This window comes from Ictalurus punctatus, chromosome 13 (assembly GCF_001660625.3).
Source record: "Ictalurus punctatus breed USDA103 chromosome 13, Coco_2.0, whole genome shotgun sequence".
NCBI lineage: Eukaryota > Metazoa > Chordata > Actinopteri > Siluriformes > Ictaluridae > Ictalurus > Ictalurus punctatus.
In genome coordinates this window covers 19580810-19603607 of record NC_030428.2, presented here as the reverse complement: position 1 = coordinate 19603607, position 22798 = coordinate 19580810, and the positions used below count along the sequence as shown (strand labels likewise).

Here is a 22798-nt window from a genome sequence, read left to right as displayed (position 1 = left end):
TCCTCAGTGTGGTTACTAATGTCATACAATTCAAAACTGTGCATCTTGGTAAATCTTGTTTTGATAGGCTAGTTTAATAATCTCTGGGAAATCTGAAAATTCTTTTCATTTCATCATTATTCAACAGCTAGGACTGTCAATGAGAGTAATGCTGTGTGGGAACAAGCGAGTTTAACTAGCTAACATAGAAGTAAAATATTCCCTAGCCTCACTGACCACAACAAACAATTGACACAAGCACTGATCAATAAATGTTTATTTTATTTTTACATCAGTAATATTCACTATTTGGAGTCTGGCATATTTCTTAAGATGTAACCTAATGTCATGTTAGTTGTGACTTTTATGTAGCTTGCTAGACTACAAACAAATGTTGCTTTGGTGTCTGCTTTATAATAATAATAATAATAATAACAATAATAATAATTTACAAAGAAACAAAGACAGCCTCGCTGTCTATATTATGTCTTTATATATCTGTGTCTAAGGTTTTTGGTTTCTTCAGTACAATACCTATTTATTGTAGCATTAGACAACTATAGTTCCAAACATAAAAGTAATTAATTAAAGCTTTATTCATCATTTTTCTGATCCAAATGATATTCAGTATTAATTAAAAGCACGCATATTGCCAAGAGCAACACTCAGTTATGTACTAATTGGGAAAATGTACAAGCACAATTGACAAGAATGTTCTAATATATATATATATATATATATATATATATATATATATATATATATATATATATATATATATATATATATATATATATATATTTATATTTATACACACACACACACACACACACACACACACACACACACACACAGTATTAGCTAAGTGCATCCTCCTGTTTAGTAGTCAGTCATCTGTTGTACCCCGTTGATTACTTGCTGTAAAAGTACCATTTGTCAGCTGGAAATGCAGAAATGATTGGCATGAGTGTCAACAAATAAAAACCATGAAATCAACCTGTCAGTTGCATTAATTTTTTAAAAGAAAATGTGTAATGAAGGTAAAGCTCATTTGTGGATTGCTTAAATAAACATTTTTTGCATCAGTATTACGTGCAGTTTTGCACATTGAGGAAAAACAGTGATGGCTGAATCTCATGTACAGAGTAATAATAATTACATACCTGAGTTAGGAATAGGCTCTGATGCAACATATGCATTTGCCTGAGAGGGAAGAAATATTATTCGATTAACACATTCATGGCATAATGAAGCAGTTTTCTTTTCAACACGAGATACAAAATGTTATGACATTATGACTTCTCTGTTCATTATTAATTAAGATATTCAGTAACACATTGGTAATGAATTTAGAGATATATTCATTTAGATTAGTTTCATTTTCCTATATGTCTATTGATGTCAAAAGATTAATATTTTAAGTCCTCTCCCTGTGGGCTTTGATTGTAAGGCACTCACTGAGTCTACAATGGCTTTGGCATCCACTCCAGAGCAGACATATGGGCTGTCTGTGACACACGTATTCAGGCTGGAGCATACATTAGAAATAAAGAGAATACACCAAAATGTTAAAGAGATTTTAAACAATACTTTAACCCGATTATCTTTAACCCTATTCATTTTTGCCATAGTGTCATATATCATACCCAATTTTTACCAGGTCTTATTCAAACTAATTAAATCATTAATGCATTGATATTAGAAAAAAATGTGTGTATATTAGTAGAGAGTGATTGATTGTTCACTGCCATACCAGTTAAGTTCCTTTGCTTTAGTCTTGCTCAATATCAATGCCTTCCAATATTCATGGGTATCTTTTATGGTCTTAATGGCAAAGTCCTGGCCGTGAATAATAAAGGTTACATTGTTACTCAAAGTGAACCGTGAAAATAGTAGGTTTTTTAATATTATTATTACTTTTTACTGTTTACAATTTAAAAAAAAAAAAAAGCATTGTTGGTGTCATCATACATTCACTTTACCCTGTTCTTGAATTCACCATTGAATGCAAACTGATTCTCAGGTTTCCCATCTGGTATTTTGTACATTCTAAACCAGTCCACTGTGGCTTCCAGGTATCCTGGCTTAAGCCTCCTTACATCCTCAATATCTGTAAAAAATGATGGCATGCAGCCAGAGCTGGAAACTGAGTTCCTGGTAAGTTCAGATTAAAGTTTCTTCAGAAGCTCACCATTAAAGTCTGCAGCTTCAGGATCCTCAACATTAATCACAATCACTTTCCAGTCTGTTTCTTCTTCATCTATCAGTGCAAGAATTCCCAACACTTTCACCCTGATGATTTCTCCACATGAGCAGACCTGCAGAAATGAGTGGGAGGTATTTTAGGAGACAGGAATGTAAGGAAAATTTTCAAAGGAAAATTAGCTAAAAATCATTTGTTGACCCATTTGGCCTAGCTAATTCTTTGTTTTTCATTCCCTGAAACTCTTGGCTTGTTATTTAGTTGCTCATATAAAACACATTATTCCACGACAGGGAAAATGCAGAGTGACAAATTAAAAAATTATGTTGCCATTGAGGGAAACAGTTCTATGATGAAACACTTCTATCCTGATGGGAGTGGTCTCTTCCAGTATGACCCCACCCCCATGCACAGGGCACTAGGAGTCAAGGAATGGTTTAATGAACATGAAAATTATGTAAATAATGTGCTATGATTGCTACAGTGAAAAGACCTCAACTCAACTGGGAGATTTTGACATTGCACTCTACAACCATCACCAAAACACCAAGTGAGGGAATATCTTCTGGAAAAATGTTGTTCATCTCTGTAGTTCGAGATACTTGCAGAATATATCCTGAGATGCACTGAAGCTGTCCAGGCAGCTTGTGGTGGCTCACAGTCTGCCTCTGTTGACGAATTCTTGTAGTTTATGGGATTAAGAGTTTATTCTGTATGTGCTTCTAGCGTTTTTTTTAAAAAGCCATTTGCACCCCTCTGTGTGCATTAATCCCATTCCCTTATCATTCTAATTTCTTTTACCTTGTTACTGATGTCACACATATCAATGGGGTCATTGTCTCCAGAGCATTTTGTGTCTCTATCAGTGTGTCCTGGATCCTCCCATGTCTAACATGAAAGAGAAAAGAAATCGAATTATCTGAAAGAGACTAGGAAGAAGAACTGGATAAAATTGGACTTACTGAGATCAAACAAACTAAACATAATTAGTGTAGGAAAGAAATTACGTACTGTATTATAGTTAATATTGTAGATGACAATCCATGTGTCACTTTTGTAAGATAAATAAAAAAAAAAAATTCCCCATTCTTTCTAAAAAATGTATTCATCTAACACACCATGTACTCATGTATTAATGATCATGCTCTTTCTGAAGTGAAATCAGGTTACAGAAGCACATCTGATGCTTGAATAATTTCAGTATCATTTCAGTAGTTCCAAAACATCTGGCTAGAAAACTGTCATTTTCCCTTTGCACAGCACTGGAAATATGTTTATCTTAAACATCTTTTATGTTAAATGTGTAAAATGGTTAATAAAGAGACCTGAGGGAAAGCTCCATAGTTCCATATGTAGCCTTTATGTGGAAATACATTACACACATAACGCAGATTTCCTTTCTTCACATCCTGCTTCAGTGGGTTCAGTGATTCTTTGGTTGCGATCTAAGGAATCCAAAGATTATGTGTGACATCTGATAATGTTAATAAATCATCAATAGCAATTATCATGTTTGTGATATAAGTAATTTTTGCATATCTAAAAAATTACCTCATCTTTCAAAGTCAGTGTGCTTTTGTTTCCAAATACAGAATGATTAAATGAATGCATAATATAGTCATAAAAGTCTTGACTCATGCAATTTTGAATTGCTACTATAAAATGGGTCAAACTTTAATGAGCTTGCTGATAAGAGTACAAGATGTGATGTAATCATCTGACTGAGTGACAGAAGGACATATTGTATTTGCAGTTGATCAGATCAGAGTCAAAAGGCATGTCATTGTTTCAAAACTATAATGTTGTCCCAGAAAGCAATACAGAAAATATACAGAATTTTCAGATATCAGACAAGAAATCATGCTTCCTATCAGTGATATCCACTAGCAATAAGAGCAGTCCATACCTCCATCTTTGCATTCGTCCATCTGGGTACCTCAACAACTACATGGAAGATATTCTGGTGAAAATTTGTAAAAAAGTATGTTAAGTGATAACAGATTCCCTCCTAAATTATAATGTGTGAACAGATTTTGCAGCTTAGCAAGTTGTAACATGAAGTAGTTTCACAATTTGTTTTCTGCTTTCTCTCTACCTATGCCTCTTGTTTCTGTTTTAAAAGGGTCTAAAACATATAAGCCTGGCAGAGTATAAAAAGAACATAGAAAGAATCATTAGTAGAATAGATATTTATAGATGACTGTAATGTAATGCATTTCTTACAGACAGAACAGATTTTTCTTAGTGTGATTAATGGATTGTTTAGTTAGCTGTGGTTCTCTTTAAATTTCAACAATTGCATGTAAAACAAAAGAATTCAAATAAAAATCTGCATACCTTGGCCTCATCTGCATAAAGGGAAATGTCATGGAATGGAGATATGTATTTTCCATCTGAGTTTTCTGTGAAAAGAGTTGGTTTCATCACATGATCTGATAGCATGCATACACAATCTATAATACGCTATTACTGAAACATGAAAAAAGTTATATTATGAAACTTAAATTTCATTAGATTCATTCAGAATTTATTTAAACCAGTTATGTGAAATTACCTTTATTTGGCTGAGTGCCTACTGAGTCTTAAAACCTTATTCTCTGAACCATTACTGCCACAAACTGATGATTCTTTAGGCCTGTTACTATGAGGGAAGCTATTTTTCATCTATTACACAGTACTGTCTAAGTTAAAACACTACTAAAAGCTACAATATGATTTAAAAAAACAAACAAACAATCAAAAAATACTGTACGTATATCACTATACACCACTAAGGAGCACTAACATTTGTGATGGGAATTCTGGCTCTTTTCAGTGAGTCAGATAATTCGGCTCAGCTCACAAATAAGAGCTGACTCTTTCAGATTCTAAATGGCTCATTGCTATTTTTTCCCTGAACTGGACATAGTTATTCTATTCTACATATATTATAGATATTCTGACCAGTGAATGTTCATCATTGCTAAATCTCTTTCAAAATTGACAAAATAACAGTGCTTAGTATCGGATTTTATAAAATAATTTATATAACTGATATATGAGCAAGGCACGACAAATGTGAAGTAAGTACAGTAAGCATCTCTACATCCTTCTTGTCATGCTGCCTCATAAACATACCCAAGAATCAAACATTTGTCAAACGATTAATGCTTATGAACAGCTCAGATGTTAAAAAAAAAAAGGTTTTTATGGAAACATTTTTGGGTACACAGAAGGAATGACAACATTGACTATATCTATAAAAAAAAAAAAAAAAAAAGGAGAGAAAAAAGAAAAAGAAATTTAAAAATAGCTGATATATGCAAGTTGGAACTCCTGTTCAACGGACCGACTCATCTATGAAAGATACATCAGTAAAAGACATGCTTTTGATGGTGCATTAGATGCATTAGATGGTGAAAACAACAGTTAGTTGTTTAGATCCAATATTAGATCCTAAAATTCTCTATACATATAATACTCCATAATATCAGTTAATAGAAATGACTAAGTTAAAAGGATATGAGGTTACTCACTAAAGTAGACTCTGTAGTCCTGTGTGTTGGCTTGTCCTCTCTCTTCAGTACTGAAGCTCATATTGATGTAGCAGTGCTGTTCTTAATGTCAAGCTCAGATTTTCCCCTTTAAATCTGTACAGGTTCTTTCAGAAAGCCTGAAGGATGAGGCCCTTCTCGGGGTAGTTGACATATGGTGGCTCTTAAGCCTCTGGTGAGCAGTTTATCCCTATGTTAGAAGTCACATGAGCATTAAAAGGGGAAAAAAGGGTTATCTACCTAATGATGGTGCTGTGTTTATGGAAGATATTGTTAGCTTCAAAATTCTGCATTTTTTTTGATGCATAATGATAAACCTTAGACGCTTATAGACGGTAAATATTCTATAATTAAGAAATCTGTGATTTGGGTCATGAATTTTAAATGCTTTTAAGCTCCTGTGTAGCTGTCAATTACAGAAAACACTTAAATAGCAAATCTAAATTAAAAGTCTTTGCATAGCAGTTAGATGGCACCAGATGGGACTGAGGTAGGAATTAAGAAGGTTTAAACTGTACTTCATGGAATTAGTGTCGTCTCCTTGTTTTTATTTCCAGCTCTTTGGTTTTTCCTCTAATTTATTGTTAAATATATGAGTAAGCTACCCTCACAGAGGTTTTTTTTTCTACAGCATTAAATATACTAAGCAAAAAAGAAACGTCTCTTTTTCAGGAGACTGTATTTTAAAGATAATTTAGTAAAATCCAAATAAGATCTTTATTGGAAAAGTTTTAAACAATGTTTTTCATGCTTGTTCAATGAACCATAAACAATTATTGCACATGCCCCTGTGGAACAGTCTTTAAGACACTAACAATTTACAGGCAATAGGCAATTAAGGTCATAGTTAAAATAATTTAGGACACTAAAGAAACCATTCTATGAAAAACAAAATAAGAAAAATGTCTAGGGTTCCTGCTCACCTGCATGAACAGACCATAGACCTTGTGCAGGGAGGCATGGTATCTGCAGATGTGTCCAGAGCAATAAACTGCAATGTCTGCAATGTAAGACGCCTAAGACAGTGCTACAGGTAGAGAGGAAGCACAGCTGATTGTCCTTGCACTGGAAAATTACATGTAACATGTAACCATGTCCCCCCAGACGGGATGGAGAACTTGCAAATGCCTTGGCGGAAGAGTGGGGTAACATCTCACAGCAAGAATTGACAAATCTGGTGCAGTCCATGAGGATGAGATGCTCTATAGTACTTAAAGCAGCTGGTGGCCACCAGATACCGACTGTTACTGACTGTTACCCCCCCCCCACCCCCCACCCCCTTTGTTCAGGGACTCATTATTCCATTTCTGTTCAGCAAATGTCTGTGAAACCTGTTCAGTTTATGTCTCAGTTGTTGGATGTTTTTATGTTAATACAAATATTTACACGTTAAGCAATTTGCTGGAAATAAAAGCAGTTGAATGTGAGAGGAAGTTTCTTTTTTTGCTGAGTTTATACACTGACTGTTTTGAAACTCTCAGTATTCATTAATACATTTCAAAGTTTCTTTTATCATCCCTTCTAGACATGACATTTAAGGATTGATGTCACCCTGCTGAGAGACTGCACTTCACATGATTCATTTCCCACCAGAATGTTCAACATTGAGTCAGCATTTTTAGTATGCAGGGGTATAAATGACCACACTTTATGCATTTCACTCTGAAGTGACTCAAATCCAATTAAATAGGAGTGTACATTATTTTACAAACTTACCTGATTCTGTATGGTTCTAAATGATAAGTGAAATAAGAGATCTAATAAATTGTCAAATATGACAGTCACTTGTGTTGGCTGGCTTGCTGTCAAGGAAAAAAGCTATTGAGACTTCATGACTAAAATCATTAGAACGTATATATAAGGTAAGGAAGAAGAAGAAGAAGAAGAAGAAGAAGAAGAAGAAATACAACAGCAACAACAACAACAACAACAAGGTGGAGGGAGGGGGAGTACAGGGAATGTTGCTTATTGTGAACGGCAGGGGGCGCTGAGAACTTTACTGTAATTCTAATTATATTAATTAAACGTAACTAAATGTAAATCGTAGCATGGAATAATAATAATAATAATAATAATAATAATAATAATAATAATAATAATAAGAAGAAGAAGAAGAAAAAGAACAACAACAACAACAACAACGGTGATGTAATATAGTTTCACAGTACCATACAAAAATTGCTTTAATCCTTTCATGCACAGTGTCCATACTTAGGAATAATCTATTTAAGGCTATTTTAGGGAAATTTAAGATGTCAGCACAGCATGTATATCTGTCTAGCATGTATAGCTATCTTTACAAAATATATTGCCCACAAAAATGAAATATATTAGACAAATTAGACAAAATATGTTATGTGTAGCTTTATGTAATATGTGGCTTTGATTTCTTTCAATTGAAGATACTGTATTTGATTTACCTCCCAAATCAACTGAGCTTTCATCAGCCGTAAATCTCAAGAATACTGCTATATTTTGATCGAGAAAACTACAACAGTAAATATTTTAGATCTGAATGTTACACGTTTTTATTTGTATTATTATTATTTTATTTTATTTTATTTTAATAAACACACTGTATTTTAGGTAGAATCTTACGTCTTGGTATTCCTACTATACTCATGAACAATCCATTGTTGTTAGTGTTTGATATTTACAAAAAGTCGAAATTCACATGACTTACCATTTGAAGTAGTAAAAATAATTATCTCAATAACCTGGAAATAATAATAATAATAATAATAATAATAATAATAATAATAATAATAATAATAATACATAATTATTGCATGAAAGGGTTCATTAAAAATAATGAAACAGAATCTATACTCATGATACTATAGTTGACTAGTTTAATTACTGCTAATCTGCAAATATTGTAGTAACACTTTACAAAGCGTGTCACAAACCTTTCGTTGTTTAAATAATTTTATTCTATTTTATTTTATTTCATTTTAGCCTTTGAGCGCTTTAGTCCTTTAAAAAGCTGCGCTTCCGGGAGTGGGAGGGGACTGTTGCTATGATTACAGTAAACTCCTGGGTTTAATATGAATGTGTGGAGAAAACTCGTGATAATCTCAGTCTAAAAAGAGAGAGAAAGAGAGAGAGCACGAAAGAGAGAAGTTTACTTAATATTAACAAGTCACAGTTCAGGTAAGGATTTGACAGCGCAAAAACACCTCTTTCTGTTACGAAAACTTGGCCATTCTTAACCGTGCTCTGTATAAACACTAGCTATCTTTAACATTGTAATAGACCTGATACTAACATCCTGCTGAAACACATCTACAGATTAACACTTAGTGCCGCTAATTTAAATTGTTTTGTTTTAGGTCGCTAAAAATCTGTTTGATAAGCATGCTCCACACATTTCTCCATGAAACATACGTGTTGTCATTTTCTATTGAATCAAGTATATAAGGTCTATTAGTAACAGTTATGTTATTAGTTTTTCTATTAGATAATAAAATATACCTTCTCTTTTGAGTCTGGTTCCTCTCAAGGTTTCCTCATCGTTGATCTAAATCTAAATCTACATCCAGATTTCAGTTAAGCTGCTTTATGACAATGTCTGTCATCTTGTTCACTGTCTCTGTCCATCTCTTTATCCATCTAACTGCACTGAACATTGATTTGTAGGATTCATGATGGAGATTGTGTACGTGTACACTAAGAAACGCAGTGAGTTTGGTCGCCAGTGTAACTTCTCGGACCGGCCAGCTGAGCTTCATGTGGATATTCTGCCTGACCCATCTCTCGCTGCTGACTTTATAGCCCGAGATCCATGTGATGTAGCCATACAGTGCACGCAGGAAATGTCTGAGCATGAGGTTAGTACAGGAAATCATTCAGGGCACTATTAATGACACTCTTTTTCTACTCATTCAACATTGCTCCATTACATGATACCTCAAGTCAGGTTTTATAGGTAATTTTTTTCTGAATAGGAGAGCAGATCCTAGAGCAATGTCCAAAATGCTTATGACAATAAAATTGGTTCAGTATAAATGCACTATATGGCCATAAGTTTGTAGACACCTGACCATCACACCCATATGTGGGCCTTTCCCAAACTGATGCCACAAGTTGAAAGTACACAATTGTATAGGATGTCTTTGTATGCTTAAGCATTGCAGATTCCCTTCATCCTTCACTGGAAGTAAGAGGCCCAAAACTCTTCTAGCGTGACAATGCCCCCGGTACACAAAGCAAGCTCCATGAAGGCATGGTTTGCCAAGGTTTCTAGTGGAAGAACACGAGTGTCCTGCACAGAGTCCTGACCTCAACCCCACTGAACACCTTTGGGATGAGCTGGCATGCTGACTATGAGACAAGCCTCTTTGTACAACATCAGTGCCTGACCTCCCTAATGCTAGCGAGGCTGAATGAGCAAATCCTCATTCAGGGTTAGCATTAGTCACTTATCATCATAGGTTTTTTCTTTCCAGGTGAACACAGAGCGCTTTGAGTCTGAGACATGTGGAATAAACCATGTGGAGGGGGGGTGGCCAAAAGATGTCAATCCCCAAGAAATGGAACAGACCATTCGCTACAGGAAGAAAGTGGAGAAGGATGAGAACTATGTGAACACCATCATGCAGCTTGGGAGTGTGAGTGTGTCTTTTTATTTTATAGATTAAGTGGGTTACACAAATTATCTGGAGAATGAAATAATTAACGAGGAGGGGCAAGGTGGCTTAGTAGTTAGTCCATTTGCCTCATGCCTCTGGGTTTGGGGGCTTGAATAGTGCCTCCACCCTGTGTGCACAGAGTTTGCAAGTTCTTCCCGTACGTCATGGGGTTTCCTCTGGGTACTCTGGTTTCCTCCCCCCATTTCAAAGACATGTGTTGTAGTCTGACTGGCGTTTCCAAATTGTACATAGTGTGTGAATGTGTGTGTAATTGTGCCCTGTGATTGGTTGGCACCTCGTCCAGGGTGTCCCCTGCCTTGTGCCCTGAGTTTCCTGGGATAGGCTCCAGGCTCCCTTGCGACCCTGTGTAGGATAAACATTATGGAAAATGAATGAATGAATGGAATGAACTAGTTAACTGCTCTCCAGTGACAGATTCTGACTGATGTTTGGCTTAGATTTGTTAACACAGCATTAAATTCACATTTTGCATTATGAGTACAGTTACAAAATAGCCTGCATGGCTTAAACTTATCATGTCTGATATGAACATTATTACAGAATTACATAGTATCCAGAAATGTTTAGCCATAGGACCTGCATGCTCCGCTAGCTGTGTTAATATTTGTGATGGACACAATTGTTGCAGTAAATTTTGTTATCTTTTTTCTATACATTTTTCTTTGATACATTTTTTTGCACGTTCAGTAGAAGGTGTCATTTATGACAAATTTGAGTAGCGCACTGGTGGATCTCTCCATCACAGATCGGTCTTTCTCTCTACTGTAGCACATGGAGCACTGTATCAGACAGAACAATGCCATTGATATCTATCAGGAGTACTTTGAGGAAGAGGAGGTAGTAGAGGAGACGGAGGAGCAGCCCTCGGCCAAAACCATCAATGTGTTCAGGTGAGATTATTGATAAGTATGACTCCATAATGGCAAAAACTAGTGCTAGAAATGATCTTGTTTGGATGAGTCCCTGGGGACAGATGAGATTGCATGAGAACTGGCTTTAATTTTCTACTCCTTCTCTGATCTCATCTGTGTTCAGAGATCCGAATGAGGTGAAACGCACTGCTACCAGTCTGTCATGGCACCCTGATGGCGGCCGCAAGCTTGCTGTGGCTTACTCCTGTTTAGAGTTTCAGAAATTCAGCAAAAACATGTGTTACGACTCCTATATTTGGGACATTGGTATGGCAAAAACATCCAGTTGTGCGGTTGTGGTTTGGTTGTTTGTAATGGTGATTGTTAAGGAAAGCTATCAAACTATTTTGCATGTCATGTAATCAAACACTAAAATTTTAATCAGTTTTTAACAGACAGATGATGCAGAAGTGTCTAATGACTTCAATGGAGATAATTTAACGTTTTTTATAACTAATAGTCCTGCTGTGTTTTCTGCGATTATTATTTTTTTTACGTACAGAGAATCCGAATAAACCTGAGCTGACCCTGAAATCTGCCTCTCCACTCGTCTCTCTGGAGTATAACCCCAAAGACTCGCATATCCTAGTCGGTGGAAGCTACAATGGGCAAATTGGTGAGGACAAGCAAGCTACATCTTTATCATGACAGAAGCAAGTTATATTGAACTGCTTATCACTGCTTTTTTAATCAGTAATATTATATATTATGATGCACTTCTGTTGAATTCTCAATTCTGAACGGTCATTTTGTCAATTTAAGAAAGGTGTTATAATTTTCATCCATTTATAGTTACATTTAATGTTATGGGAAATCCAACATACAATTTAATTCCTGCTACTTCTTATGTTACACCAGCTATAAACAGTCATTGCCTCACCACCCTCTCTTTTTTATGTTCTCTTTAAATTAATAAAACAAAAAAGAAGCTTGTCATGTTAGTGAGAAATGTCAAAGACTTTCCCTTGTTGGAAAACTTCGGCACAAATTTACAGCTTTACCTCTGTCTGTTGCAAAGCACAGGCACTGGCCAGTCTTTCCAAAAATATTAAATAAATTTTTCAGCACAGAAAATACAATTAGCAATTACCATTGTATTCACCATACAATTAGCAATTACACAAATTTGTAAATGTTTATGTGTTTATGTGGAGTGTCCACCAAACAGGTCCCTGTGTAAGTTCTTTAAATAAAGAACAATTGCTAGCATTTGCAGAATGCTGTTGTGTAAGAGTAATAAAACACTTTAGGATTGTGCTCTTATTGGGTGTAAACGTGTTACATAATAAAGTCACCCCATTTCAGTCTTAATGCCTAACCTGGAGCAACCTTTGCTTTTAATTTGATTTTCTATTAATTCTGACACTTTATGGGAGACTGATTCCTCTTAGCTGCCCTAAGCACGCTCATTTCTCAGTGAACATTTAATGGAAAATGTTTCTTTTTTTTTCTGTCAGCAGTTCAATTTAAAATGCCATTACTTATGTAAGACTGATATGTAAGGCAATTTCAGGTTAGATGTCTGACACAAAATATTAACGTTTATTTTAATGTTAATTGACGTATGTTGTGCTGATAGCTGTAGATTTAAAGTGTATTTTTTAACGTAAGACTCAACTGAGTGATGAGTGGCTTCTCTTCAGCATACTGGGACACACGTAAAGGCAGCCAGCCGGTTGAGATGTCTGCCATTGAGCACAGCCATAGAGACCCGGTGTATAAGGTCATCTGGCTGCAGTCAAAGACAGGCACAGACTTCTTCTCAGCTTCCACTGATGGTCAGGTCAGTGCACAGTAACAGCACAGTAAGCTGTGTCATCATGATGCGGATCACCAACCATGTTTTTCCCTATAACACTGTGCTGAAGATCATCATAGCATGACAGGGCATCTTACTGTGATGTCTTGGCCTGTTGGGGGACTCAGTGCACATACACAATCACTTCTCTTTCCATATGCTTAATTTATCTTTTGCCCCGCTACAGTATAAAGCTTATATGTAAACATGTGTATTGGATTAGGTGTTGTGGTGGGACGTTCGGAAGATGAGTGAGCCCACAGAAAGGCTGGTGCTGGACCCCAGCAAGAAGGGGAAGCTGGAAAACGCACTGGGTGCCATCTCACTGGAGTTTGAAACCACCATGGTGAGACTCCTCTATATCCTGAATTGCAAATGGAGAATAAATATGAAAAATATGGATTAATATGTGGAGTTATTGTTTTACCAGCCCACAAAGTTCATGGTTGGGACGGAACAGGGGCTGGTGGTCTCATGCAACCGGAAAGCCAAAACTCCAGGGGAGAAGATTGTATGCACGTATAGTGGTCATCATGGGCCTATATACGCTTTGCAGAGGAACCCGTTCTTTCCTAAGAACTTCCTGACCGTGGCTGACTGGACCGCTCGTATTTGGTCTGAGGACATTAGGGAATCCTCCATCATGTGGACAAAGTAAGTGCATCTAACTACTACTACTACCCAGACTAGTGAAGTCTCTTAAAACTGCCTCCTAGAGTCTGTTTCAATAGTAATCAAATAGCATCAATTTTATCATTTAATCTTGTCAATGAAGCTATACTAAAAAAAGTATGGTAATGAAGTATTTAACATCACACAGCTATATTTGGTATTCCGGCTTCCTTGTTTTTCCATGCATGCTTCCTTGTTTTCTCTTTTTCCATGAAGAAAACAGTAACATTGATGTTTGAGTAATATATATGCAACTTGCTTGGACATGGGGATGGAAATATTTCAAATTTCAGTGCATTTGGTGCAAAAATGATTTCTGTTATCTCTTCCTGTACAGATATCACATGGCCTACCTGTCAGATGGATGTTGGAGCCCTGTTAGACCTTCAGTCTTCTTCACTGTCAAAATGGATGGCACTTTAGACGTATGGGACTTCCTGTTCAAGCAGAATGACCCAACACTCACTCTTAAAGTAGGATACCTCAACTCTGTCCCAGTCTTACCTCCTAACCCAAATGTATCAAACAGTCCTGTTTATCAAACAGTACTTCAGTAATTTGAATTGTTTTAATTCAATTATTATAAAGTAATGGTGATTATAATGACACTTATTTCCTAAACAGTAGAATAAAAAAAAAGATTCTACCTTTGACTTAGGACTGTATATGTCTACCAAGTGATGAAGTTTGTACTGCTTATGGTAGGTGTGTGACGAGGCTCTGTACAGCATGCGTGTGCAGGATAACGGCCGTTTTCTGGCGTGTGGCTCACAGCTGGGCACTGCCGCTCTGCTCGAGATCTCATCAGGCCTGTGCACCATGCAGAAAAATGAGAAAGCGCTGGCTACAGCAGTGAGACACAAATCCACACACACACACACACACACACACACACACACACTCACACACACACACACACATACACACACAGTTCCTACATAAGTGGGATATACAGTATCTATCTAACAAATAATACATGCTCAATTAATTTATTTTGTAAAATAATTTACATATCGATACATGAACATTTTATTCCTAAGAAAGAGAGATGTTTTTTCTTCCAATTACTGAAAGCAAATGGCATTTTATGTTTTGTTAGATTTTCTTTCATGTAGGCTATGTAAGTTCTTTACAATGTCAAAACAGTTTTAAAATTTGTAAAAATAAATTCAGTAGAGGCCTCCTCTATGTCAGGAGAGCTGGCTCATGAAGTATCCCTCGCCCCTCCACGATTTGGAGTTCGAATCCCGCCTCCAACATGTGTGCGCAGAGTTTGCATGTTCTTCCTGTGCTTCGGGGGGTTCCTCCAGGTACTCCGGTTTCCTCCCCCCAGTCCAAAGATACATGTTAAGCTGATTGGCATTTCCAAATTGTCCGTAGTGTGAATGAATGTATGAATGGGTGTGTGATTGTGTCCTGTGATGGATTGGCACCCTGTCCAGGGTATCACCCACCTTGTGCCCCGAGTCCCCTGGGATAAGCTCCAGGCTCCCCCAGAACCCTGTATGATAAGCATTACAGAAAATGGATCGATGGATGGAAGTCAGGATAGCAATGAAATTGCTATCCTGTTCAGGACTTAGTTCAGAACTATAGTACTTTATGATGTGGCATTAATGCCAGAGAGTTCTGTGCTGATCTTTTGTGCTGCTTATGAATTCGAAAGTAACATACAGTATGTGTATGCATGCTGACAGATGTTTGAACGGGAGACAAAGCGGGAGAAGATTTTGGAGGCTCGACACAGAGAGATGCGTCTGAAAGAGCGCAGCCGCTCAGAGCAGAGCAAGGAGGAAGAAACCAAAAACGGAGAGGGAGAGGAGAGCACCGAGGACCTGGTGGCCCGTGCAGAGAAAGAGTTCTATGAGATGGTGGAGGCAGAAATGAAGAAAAGTGGAAAAGAGGAGAAAATAGAGAAGGAGGAAAACAAGGTCAGGAATTCCTTACAAAACATTTGTTATGTAAGCAATAAAACAAAATAGGATGTGCAATCTGCTTCACATGCCTGACATGCTAATGGTTAGGGTTAGTTAACTAGGGTTAATTTTCTATTTATAAAATATGTATGTACGTCATACTTAACCATTTATAGTTACATTTATAGTTACATAGATGTCAGATAAACAACTTAATTCCTGATATCACTTATGTTATAACAGCTGTAAACCACACCTATATCATTCTTACCTATATCTCTTGAAATTAAGATAGAAAATGCAGCTTGTTACTAAAAAAAAAAACCCCACAAAGCTTTTCCATCCTGAAGACTTTTCTATACCAGAAAACTTACCATACCAATAGTTGCAAACATTTTAAATCAATACAAGTCCCTGTGCAATTTGTTACTATAGAAATGATAATGTATTAGAACTAGTGCACTAATATAAACCTATGATTTGTCTGGCAGTATTGTCAAAGCTGCTCTTGTAGAAAAGTAATCAACACCTTCTATTCAATCAGAATTGAGATTTCAATGCGATTTCAGATGGTATAAATTGGAATAAGCAATTTTGATTCATTTACTGAAAATGTTATTTTCATGTTATTGGGCGGCTGTGGCTCAGGTGGTAGAGCGGGTTGTCCACTAATCATAGGGTTGGTGGTTCGATTCCCAGCCCACATGACTCCACATGCCGAAGTGTCCTTGGGCAAGACACTGAACCCCAAGTTGCTCCCAATGGCAAGTTAGCACCTTGCATGGCTGCTCTACTATCATTGGTGTGTGAGTGTGTGTGTGAATGGGTGAATGAGACACAGTGTAAAGCGCTTTGGAACCACTAAGGTTAAAAAACTGCTATATAAGTGCAAACCATTTATTTACCATTATTTCGTGCAAGTTTCAATTTGAAATTTCAGTTTAAAATTTCAGCTTTAAAGGCACTTTCCATCAAGATTAAATCAGGTGTCACGCCTGTCAAATGAGAACCATAACCTGCATTTTACAGATTATTCAAATACCTATGTGAGCAGGAATTGCATCATTTCATCGTTAAAGAAAGAAAATTCAGTTTTATCGCGCAGGAAAGTCCTCTGTTAATATCGCTCATTTTTCTCATAGTAACATTTGAAATGCACTTGCCCTGGGTTGTGGAGCTTTGGCAGATTGCACCCTGATTTCGTGGCCTGTTCCACTGAGATAAGCCTCCTATTGCCTATATATAGCACTATGTGGAACATGCATTGTGTAAGGCACAAGGAGGAAATATCAATAAGCTTTATTTGGTTTGTTAGTCGATGACCATTTTTATTTGTGTCTACTTGCACAAGAGCCCCTGGCTTACTACACAGGTTTTGATGGACATACATTAACAACATAGCGATTACTGTACAGTGTCTAGAACAGTAGTTCTATTAGATATTTTCTAAACTGCTATGTTTGTTACTCAACCAGGAGAATGGTGAAGAGGAACTGTGAGAAGAAGAGTCACCACAACGTCGCTTCTTTTTCTTCAAATCACAATCATGGAAATATAGAGAGAAACACATTTTCACCAACAGCACTCACACAGCTTATCTCTTACTTCAAATAGTGCTGGAACTGCACAGCTAACACAGTGATTAATTTTTTTTTATCCAAGCAAAGGTTGATTAAAGAAAATGTATATCACACATTATGTTTTTGTTTTACATTGTGAGAAAATGCATTCAATCCAATAGGTGAGTTTGTCATTTGACATTTCTGCATAAAGTAAAAAAAAAATAAAAATAAAAAATAAATTACTGATTGAGGTAAAATTTGAAAACAATTTTGACTCACTGTAGCACTGTGGGTTCATTCAATATGCCTTCATTAGCTTTCCCTAGCATTTGTTTCCCAATACATTTTACATTACAATTCACATTATATTTAAAATTACATTTCACTGTTACATCTAGTGATTTGACAAACTGCAATATACAGTAAGCTAATGAAAATCTGTCTATATTTTATTGATATAAGTAATATACAGTTTTTTAGTTATATTTGTTTTAAAATGTCAGAAGTCTCACTATATGGCTAGAAAACATACTGATCTCTTGTTCCAAACGCCTTCCACTACTGAGTCCTGCTCCTTTGTAACAGCTGGCCATTTTGAAAATAAACCACACACATGCGGTCATTGTGCCTTGCAAATTTTGACAGATCTACTTGATGAAATAGTTTGTGTGCTCTGACCCCCCCATTTGCAGCTTCTCCATTACCACGCCCCATGAATCTGAATGACTGTTTACACCACCTGCTCAACAAAACACAGCTTGTCAGATTCATTTAAATTTACAGTATATTAAAATACTTTTTGTATCAAAGGGGTAAGTGTTTTCAAGTGCAATTTGGTGACATATTTGGCAAATTATATGCTCAGAGGAAAAACTCAGTCTCTGTGTGCCCAGGCTCTGAAAGCAGAATTAAAAAACGATGGCTCTTGAACACCAATTTACAATCAATCAGAATAAAGAGACGTCTCTACTACAATTTTGTAACTACTAACATGACTCAGTTCATAGGAAATGTTAGTGTTAGGAACATAGTGTTATTCTTAACAAGTCAATCTGTCTTATTACCATTCCTCCATATAACATTGGTATGAAATGTTGTTTCTCCAGGATCACATAACAATGCTGTACAGGCCTTCCAAGATTTCGCAATTTTGTGATTGCAGAAATGAACACAAAATCAAGCAAACTCTGCAACATTTGGAGGAACTCGCAATTTATCAAAATTGCTGCCGATTTTCCACAGATTTGGGCCAAGACGCATCATGTGACGTCATCACAACATGCATTCACTCAAAGCACTCTTTCACGTGTGTAAAACATGAGTACAGCTAAAACGTCTCATTTACTAACAAACATCACTGCGAAAGACAAAAATATTCCATGCAAAACAATTTCGCCAATTCAAGTAGTTTTCTGCAAAAAAGGACAAAAACGTCCAAATTTCATCTCAATTTTTAAAAAAAAGCCAAAATATATATATAAAAAAACAAAATCAAGCAATTTTGGCTGCAACAATGAAAAAAACAACTCTGTAAAATCTCGTATAGACTGTCTGTAGCACAGTACACAGGACTACACAAGATGCAGATACACAACAGTGTCAGATGAGTGCAAAATATTAAATAATTACTTGAGAGTGCATGCTAATTAGATATGGCAACAGAACAGTACTAGATGCAAAGAACCAGTGCAAACATTTGCCTGTAAACTGTACACTTTCTACTATAATGCAATTTGTATAGAAAAATAGAGAAAGGTAGAAGTGAAAATGATCAGTAGTAATATGTGTCTTATAGCAGCACAATAGCATTATCTGTGCATTATCTATGCAATAAATTGTATACTAGGGTCATCTTACGGTGGTGCTGGGAAGGATCTTGTGTAGTCCAGGTTGGTGTTGGGGGTAGCAATGTGTTGAAGATTCTACCTTTTACAGGAAAGGAGCTCATGCAGAGTGTAGTTGTGATGGCATGGATGGTCATCTATAATCATTTTCAAAATATGTTGTAGGTTATGTTTGTCAGAAATGGTGCACTTCCCTTACCAGACATATCAATTGTAGTCCTAGCCATCACAGCATAACAGTTCATATGAATTGAGGTCCAAAGCCATCTTTATAGTTTTTAAGTGGTACCATCCTCAGTAATTTCCATGATCTTTAGACTGCACTGTGTGGGGTTATTCTCAGCAGCGGCATGTGACTTTCAATTGATGAGAACTCCAACCAGAAGTTGGGCATCAGGATGGATCAGGCAGGTCGGGAGTGCAGAAGGAGTCAGGTTCACTGGTATCTCAGGAGTATCATGTGTAGCCCGACAGAAAGAGAATGGGAGAGAGAGGGAAAGAGAGGGAGAAATGATTTGGTATGCTTATTGTCCCGTAATGGTTAAGAACAATGTACTTCAAGTGAGCGCAAGGGACTCCGGCAAGACTAGCTATGACAGCATAACTAAAGGGACGAGCCAGAGGGTAACAGACATGAGGGCGCCCTGGGACATAAGGCGGCCAGCCACTCCACCATCAAAATAATAAGTGTTATCAGGGGTTCCTTCATGGAAGTCTTCGTGTCCTGGGTTAAAACTGAACCTTACATGAATTGCTGTAGCAGGACGCAGAAGCAGTAACGTTGTTTGTCCATAGGGGGCGCAGTGATCACAGCTGAGCACGTTCTACCGAGGAACCGGAGCTGAACCTCTGCTGCGTTAATGACGCGGTGGGTATATGAGGCTTCACTCCTCATCTCTAAGGGGACAAACAACACTGTTCTGATCTCAGAGAACAGCACGGAGACACATTTTTACACACACGAACGGGAACAGACTGGTCTGTTTGAACGGGATAGAAAGACTGACGACACGTAGACTGTCTATATGTAATAAATTAATAACCGGTGTCTCTACTGGAGCACTTAAAAGCAGAGGATCAGTGCAAGCAGGTGAATGTCCTCACGCACTAGTCGAGGCAGGCGGATCGTCGTGTGAAACATGGTGCCATTGCAGATGCTGATTCTTCTGCCTTTCTACTGAGACTCAGATCTACATAGTGACTGATCGGGAGGTGGTGATATCACCATGAAGGATACAGGAGAATCGAAGGACCATCAATTAACAGTAAGTAGGACAACCCAGGCTTCACCAACCTCATTTATTCTGCATTAATATTCCATGATGAGAATGAACACGGCTTTATTATGACATCATATTATAACCCAGTCCTAGTTAGAACTGTCCCAAATACAATTTGCAGGATTCGGATGACATATTTTCAGTTATTGCAAAATTTTGCCTGTCATATTGGCATATGAGTCAAGATGTCTTTTACTTGATGCTGTATTTAAAAGTATCTTTTTCTCTTTTGCTTCTTATTCTTCTACTACTTCTCTTGTTATTATTATTATTATTATTATTATTATTATACTTAACTCGGTCATTGTTCATTTGTTTGATTGATCTGTAATGCACTTTGGGTCAGTTTCAGTGGTTTTTAATAAAGGTTAACTTGACCTGACTGCTATGCTGCCATGCTCTTATGCATTTCTGTCAACAAATGCAGTCTCTTTAGCAGTCCTGGATTATATCAGTCACTTACAGACCTGCTTTTAAAAAATGTAAATCAGCTGTTTGCGCCATTGTTAACCAACAGGAGGGAACCATTGGGCTGAGCAACTGCAGGCAACTTAATAGCGCATGTACAAGCTGAAAACTTTCGATCATGAAGATAGAATCTCAAAGAGAATAAAGACATTTTCCAGAGTGTAGGCATGGATGTGTCAACAACAGAGAGTTTAATTACAAGATGTTAACCTAGCCCTAGTTATGTACAACTATATAACTTCTACCTTGAGTGCATATATCAATTATGTTATTACATAAGGATTAAACAGGGTCTGAAAAGTCAGGAACCACTGGGAATATGTTGTGCAAAATCCATAAAAACATGATACAGCAGCAAAAACATGATATGCATAGTGCATAATGGTGAACTTGTAGAGCGTGTGTTCACAAAATTAAGTATATGTAGTTTTACTCTCATTGATTCCTGAGTTTTTGAACACCCTGTAATTGTAATCTATTTTTTACAACTAACTATGTGGCCGCTCATCGATCATATCATATTTTATATCTAAATAAGCTTTCCTACTTTCCTATGCACCTGTATTCAATTCTAATGGCTCTGTTTCTACAACACCAAAATCAGGTTGTCAAACCTGGGTTGAATCTTCATCCTCTGAGAGTTGTGTGGTTGTTTCCCAGTAATCTTTTGACCCTGGACTGAATAATTCACATTGCCTGGTTCAGTTGCCTCTCCCTTTTTCCTCTACATGCAGCACTAAACTGGAGCAGCTCTCAATTATTGCAGCACCTTTGAACAGCTAGAGAGAATGTAGAGAGTGTACAGGCCAATTAAATGACCATCTAACAGATTGAGTGTCTTCTTAAACTAATATAGCCCAAATTAGGCAATATTCAATATTGGATCCATACCTCAAAATGAATTTAGATTTTCTCAAAATGAAGGTGACTTATGGTGATGGTAATCGTAAAAAATATATTAGTTAATTTTAATTATGCTTTGATATTTTTATTTGCTTCAGCATTTCCATATCATGATTTGTATTTTGTTTATTTAACTAGGTTTCTCTACTGGGAATCTTTATTTCCTATATAATAATGATGGCTGTGTTCATGCTTCTTTCCTAGGTGGCTTTGCGAATCCGACCTCTGAGCAATGTCGAGATAGAAGAAGGGGCTGCAATAGTAGCCCACAGAGTGGATGATCAGGTAAGAGTTTGGCATCCTTATGTGTGTATTGGCAACCTGATTTGTACGAAATTCCAACCAATGAAAGAGTTGTGAGTTGGTTTTTCTTTGATGTCATACGAAAGAAGTAATAAGAACAGGTACAACCACTAACACTACTCGTACTTCTATCTTAACCCTTTATATCTGTTTAAACCACTTGAATATTCTATTGAAGTCATGTTTATGCATGATTTATATTTATGCACCATTAGAAATTAGATAGTTTGCTACATGTTACATCTTGTCACAACAAATTGAACAAAAGATTTGGGATTGAGTTTAGTTTGAGTTTAGTTTGGTGTTTCTATCTGGAGTCTGTTGATGTTCTTTCACAACAGGATCAAAGTAGTATGAGGAAAACAGGCCAGCATAACACTATCCAGGCTGTAGCCATGTTTCAAGAAGGCAAGAATACATCAGCGTGACCTCAGATAATTTAATCACATTGTGAATCACTGGCAAGACATGAAAAAGTTAGAAAAGTATATATGTATTCAGATGCAATTGAAAGCCTTGATCTTTGTGCATGTCATAAATATAGCCGAAAATGGCCCAAGTATTTCAAGGCCCAAAAGTCAAATGTGGGTGGTGCCTTACAGTATCAGGGTCCCTGGTTTGATCCTGAGCTTGAGTTACAGTCTATGTGGTGTTTGCAAATATCCTTGTATCTGCAGGGACAGTTTCTTTCCACCTCAAAAAAAGCATGCTGGTAGGAGGATTGGCTAGATTGGCTAGATTGGCCATAGATGTGAATCTTTGAGGACATGATTC

At 36.8% G+C, this 22798-nt stretch overlaps 3 protein-coding genes across 7 annotated transcripts in view; 2 read left to right on the top strand and 1 right to left on the bottom strand.

Moving 5' to 3' along the window:
* Positions 1 to 790: 790 nt before the first annotated feature.
* Positions 791 to 5884, bottom strand: ppa1a (inorganic pyrophosphatase 1a). The gene is made up of 11 exons (XM_017482838.3): positions 5698 to 5884; positions 4520 to 4584; positions 4089 to 4142; positions 3508 to 3627; positions 2984 to 3070; positions 2171 to 2297; positions 1962 to 2089; positions 1733 to 1818; positions 1438 to 1507; positions 1143 to 1182; positions 791 to 919 (listed from the first exon to the last, which is right to left on the bottom strand). Exons 1-11 carry the CDS (start codon positions 5756 to 5758, stop codon positions 891 to 893), a joined length of 867 nt encoding a protein of 288 aa, XP_017338327.1. The 5' UTR covers positions 5759 to 5884; the 3' UTR covers positions 791 to 890.
* Positions 5885 to 8728: 2844 nt separating this feature from the next.
* dnai2b (dynein, axonemal, intermediate chain 2b) lies at positions 8729 to 18049 on the top strand. Its single transcript, XM_017482783.3, has 13 exons — positions 8729 to 8868; positions 9355 to 9545; positions 10164 to 10325; positions 11136 to 11257; positions 11403 to 11545; positions 11781 to 11894; positions 12922 to 13061; positions 13300 to 13422; positions 13507 to 13730; positions 14086 to 14221; positions 14454 to 14600; positions 15446 to 15679; positions 17140 to 18049. The coding sequence occupies exons 2-13, from the start codon at positions 9360 to 9362 to the stop codon at positions 17161 to 17163; spliced, it is 1755 nt and encodes a 584-aa protein (XP_017338272.1). The 5' UTR covers positions 8729 to 8868; positions 9355 to 9359; the 3' UTR covers positions 17164 to 18049.
* A 1869-nt stretch (positions 18050 to 19918) lies between these two features.
* The window catches only part of kif19 (kinesin family member 19), a 52316-nt gene continuing 49436 nt past the window's right edge, over positions 19919 to 22798 (top strand). For 3 of the 5 annotated variants that reach the window (XM_017482687.3, XM_017482688.3, XM_017482686.3), the window contains exons 1-2: positions 19920 to 20335; positions 21926 to 22006. In XM_017482687.3, the coding sequence (XP_017338176.1) occupies positions 20297 to 20335; positions 21926 to 22006 (120 nt within the window). In that variant the 5' untranslated portion in view covers positions 19920 to 20296. Of the gene's footprint in view, positions 20336 to 21925; positions 22007 to 22798 lie in introns of all 5 variants that reach the window. The other 2 variants (XM_017482689.3, XM_053685218.1) reach the window with 1 other exon arrangement.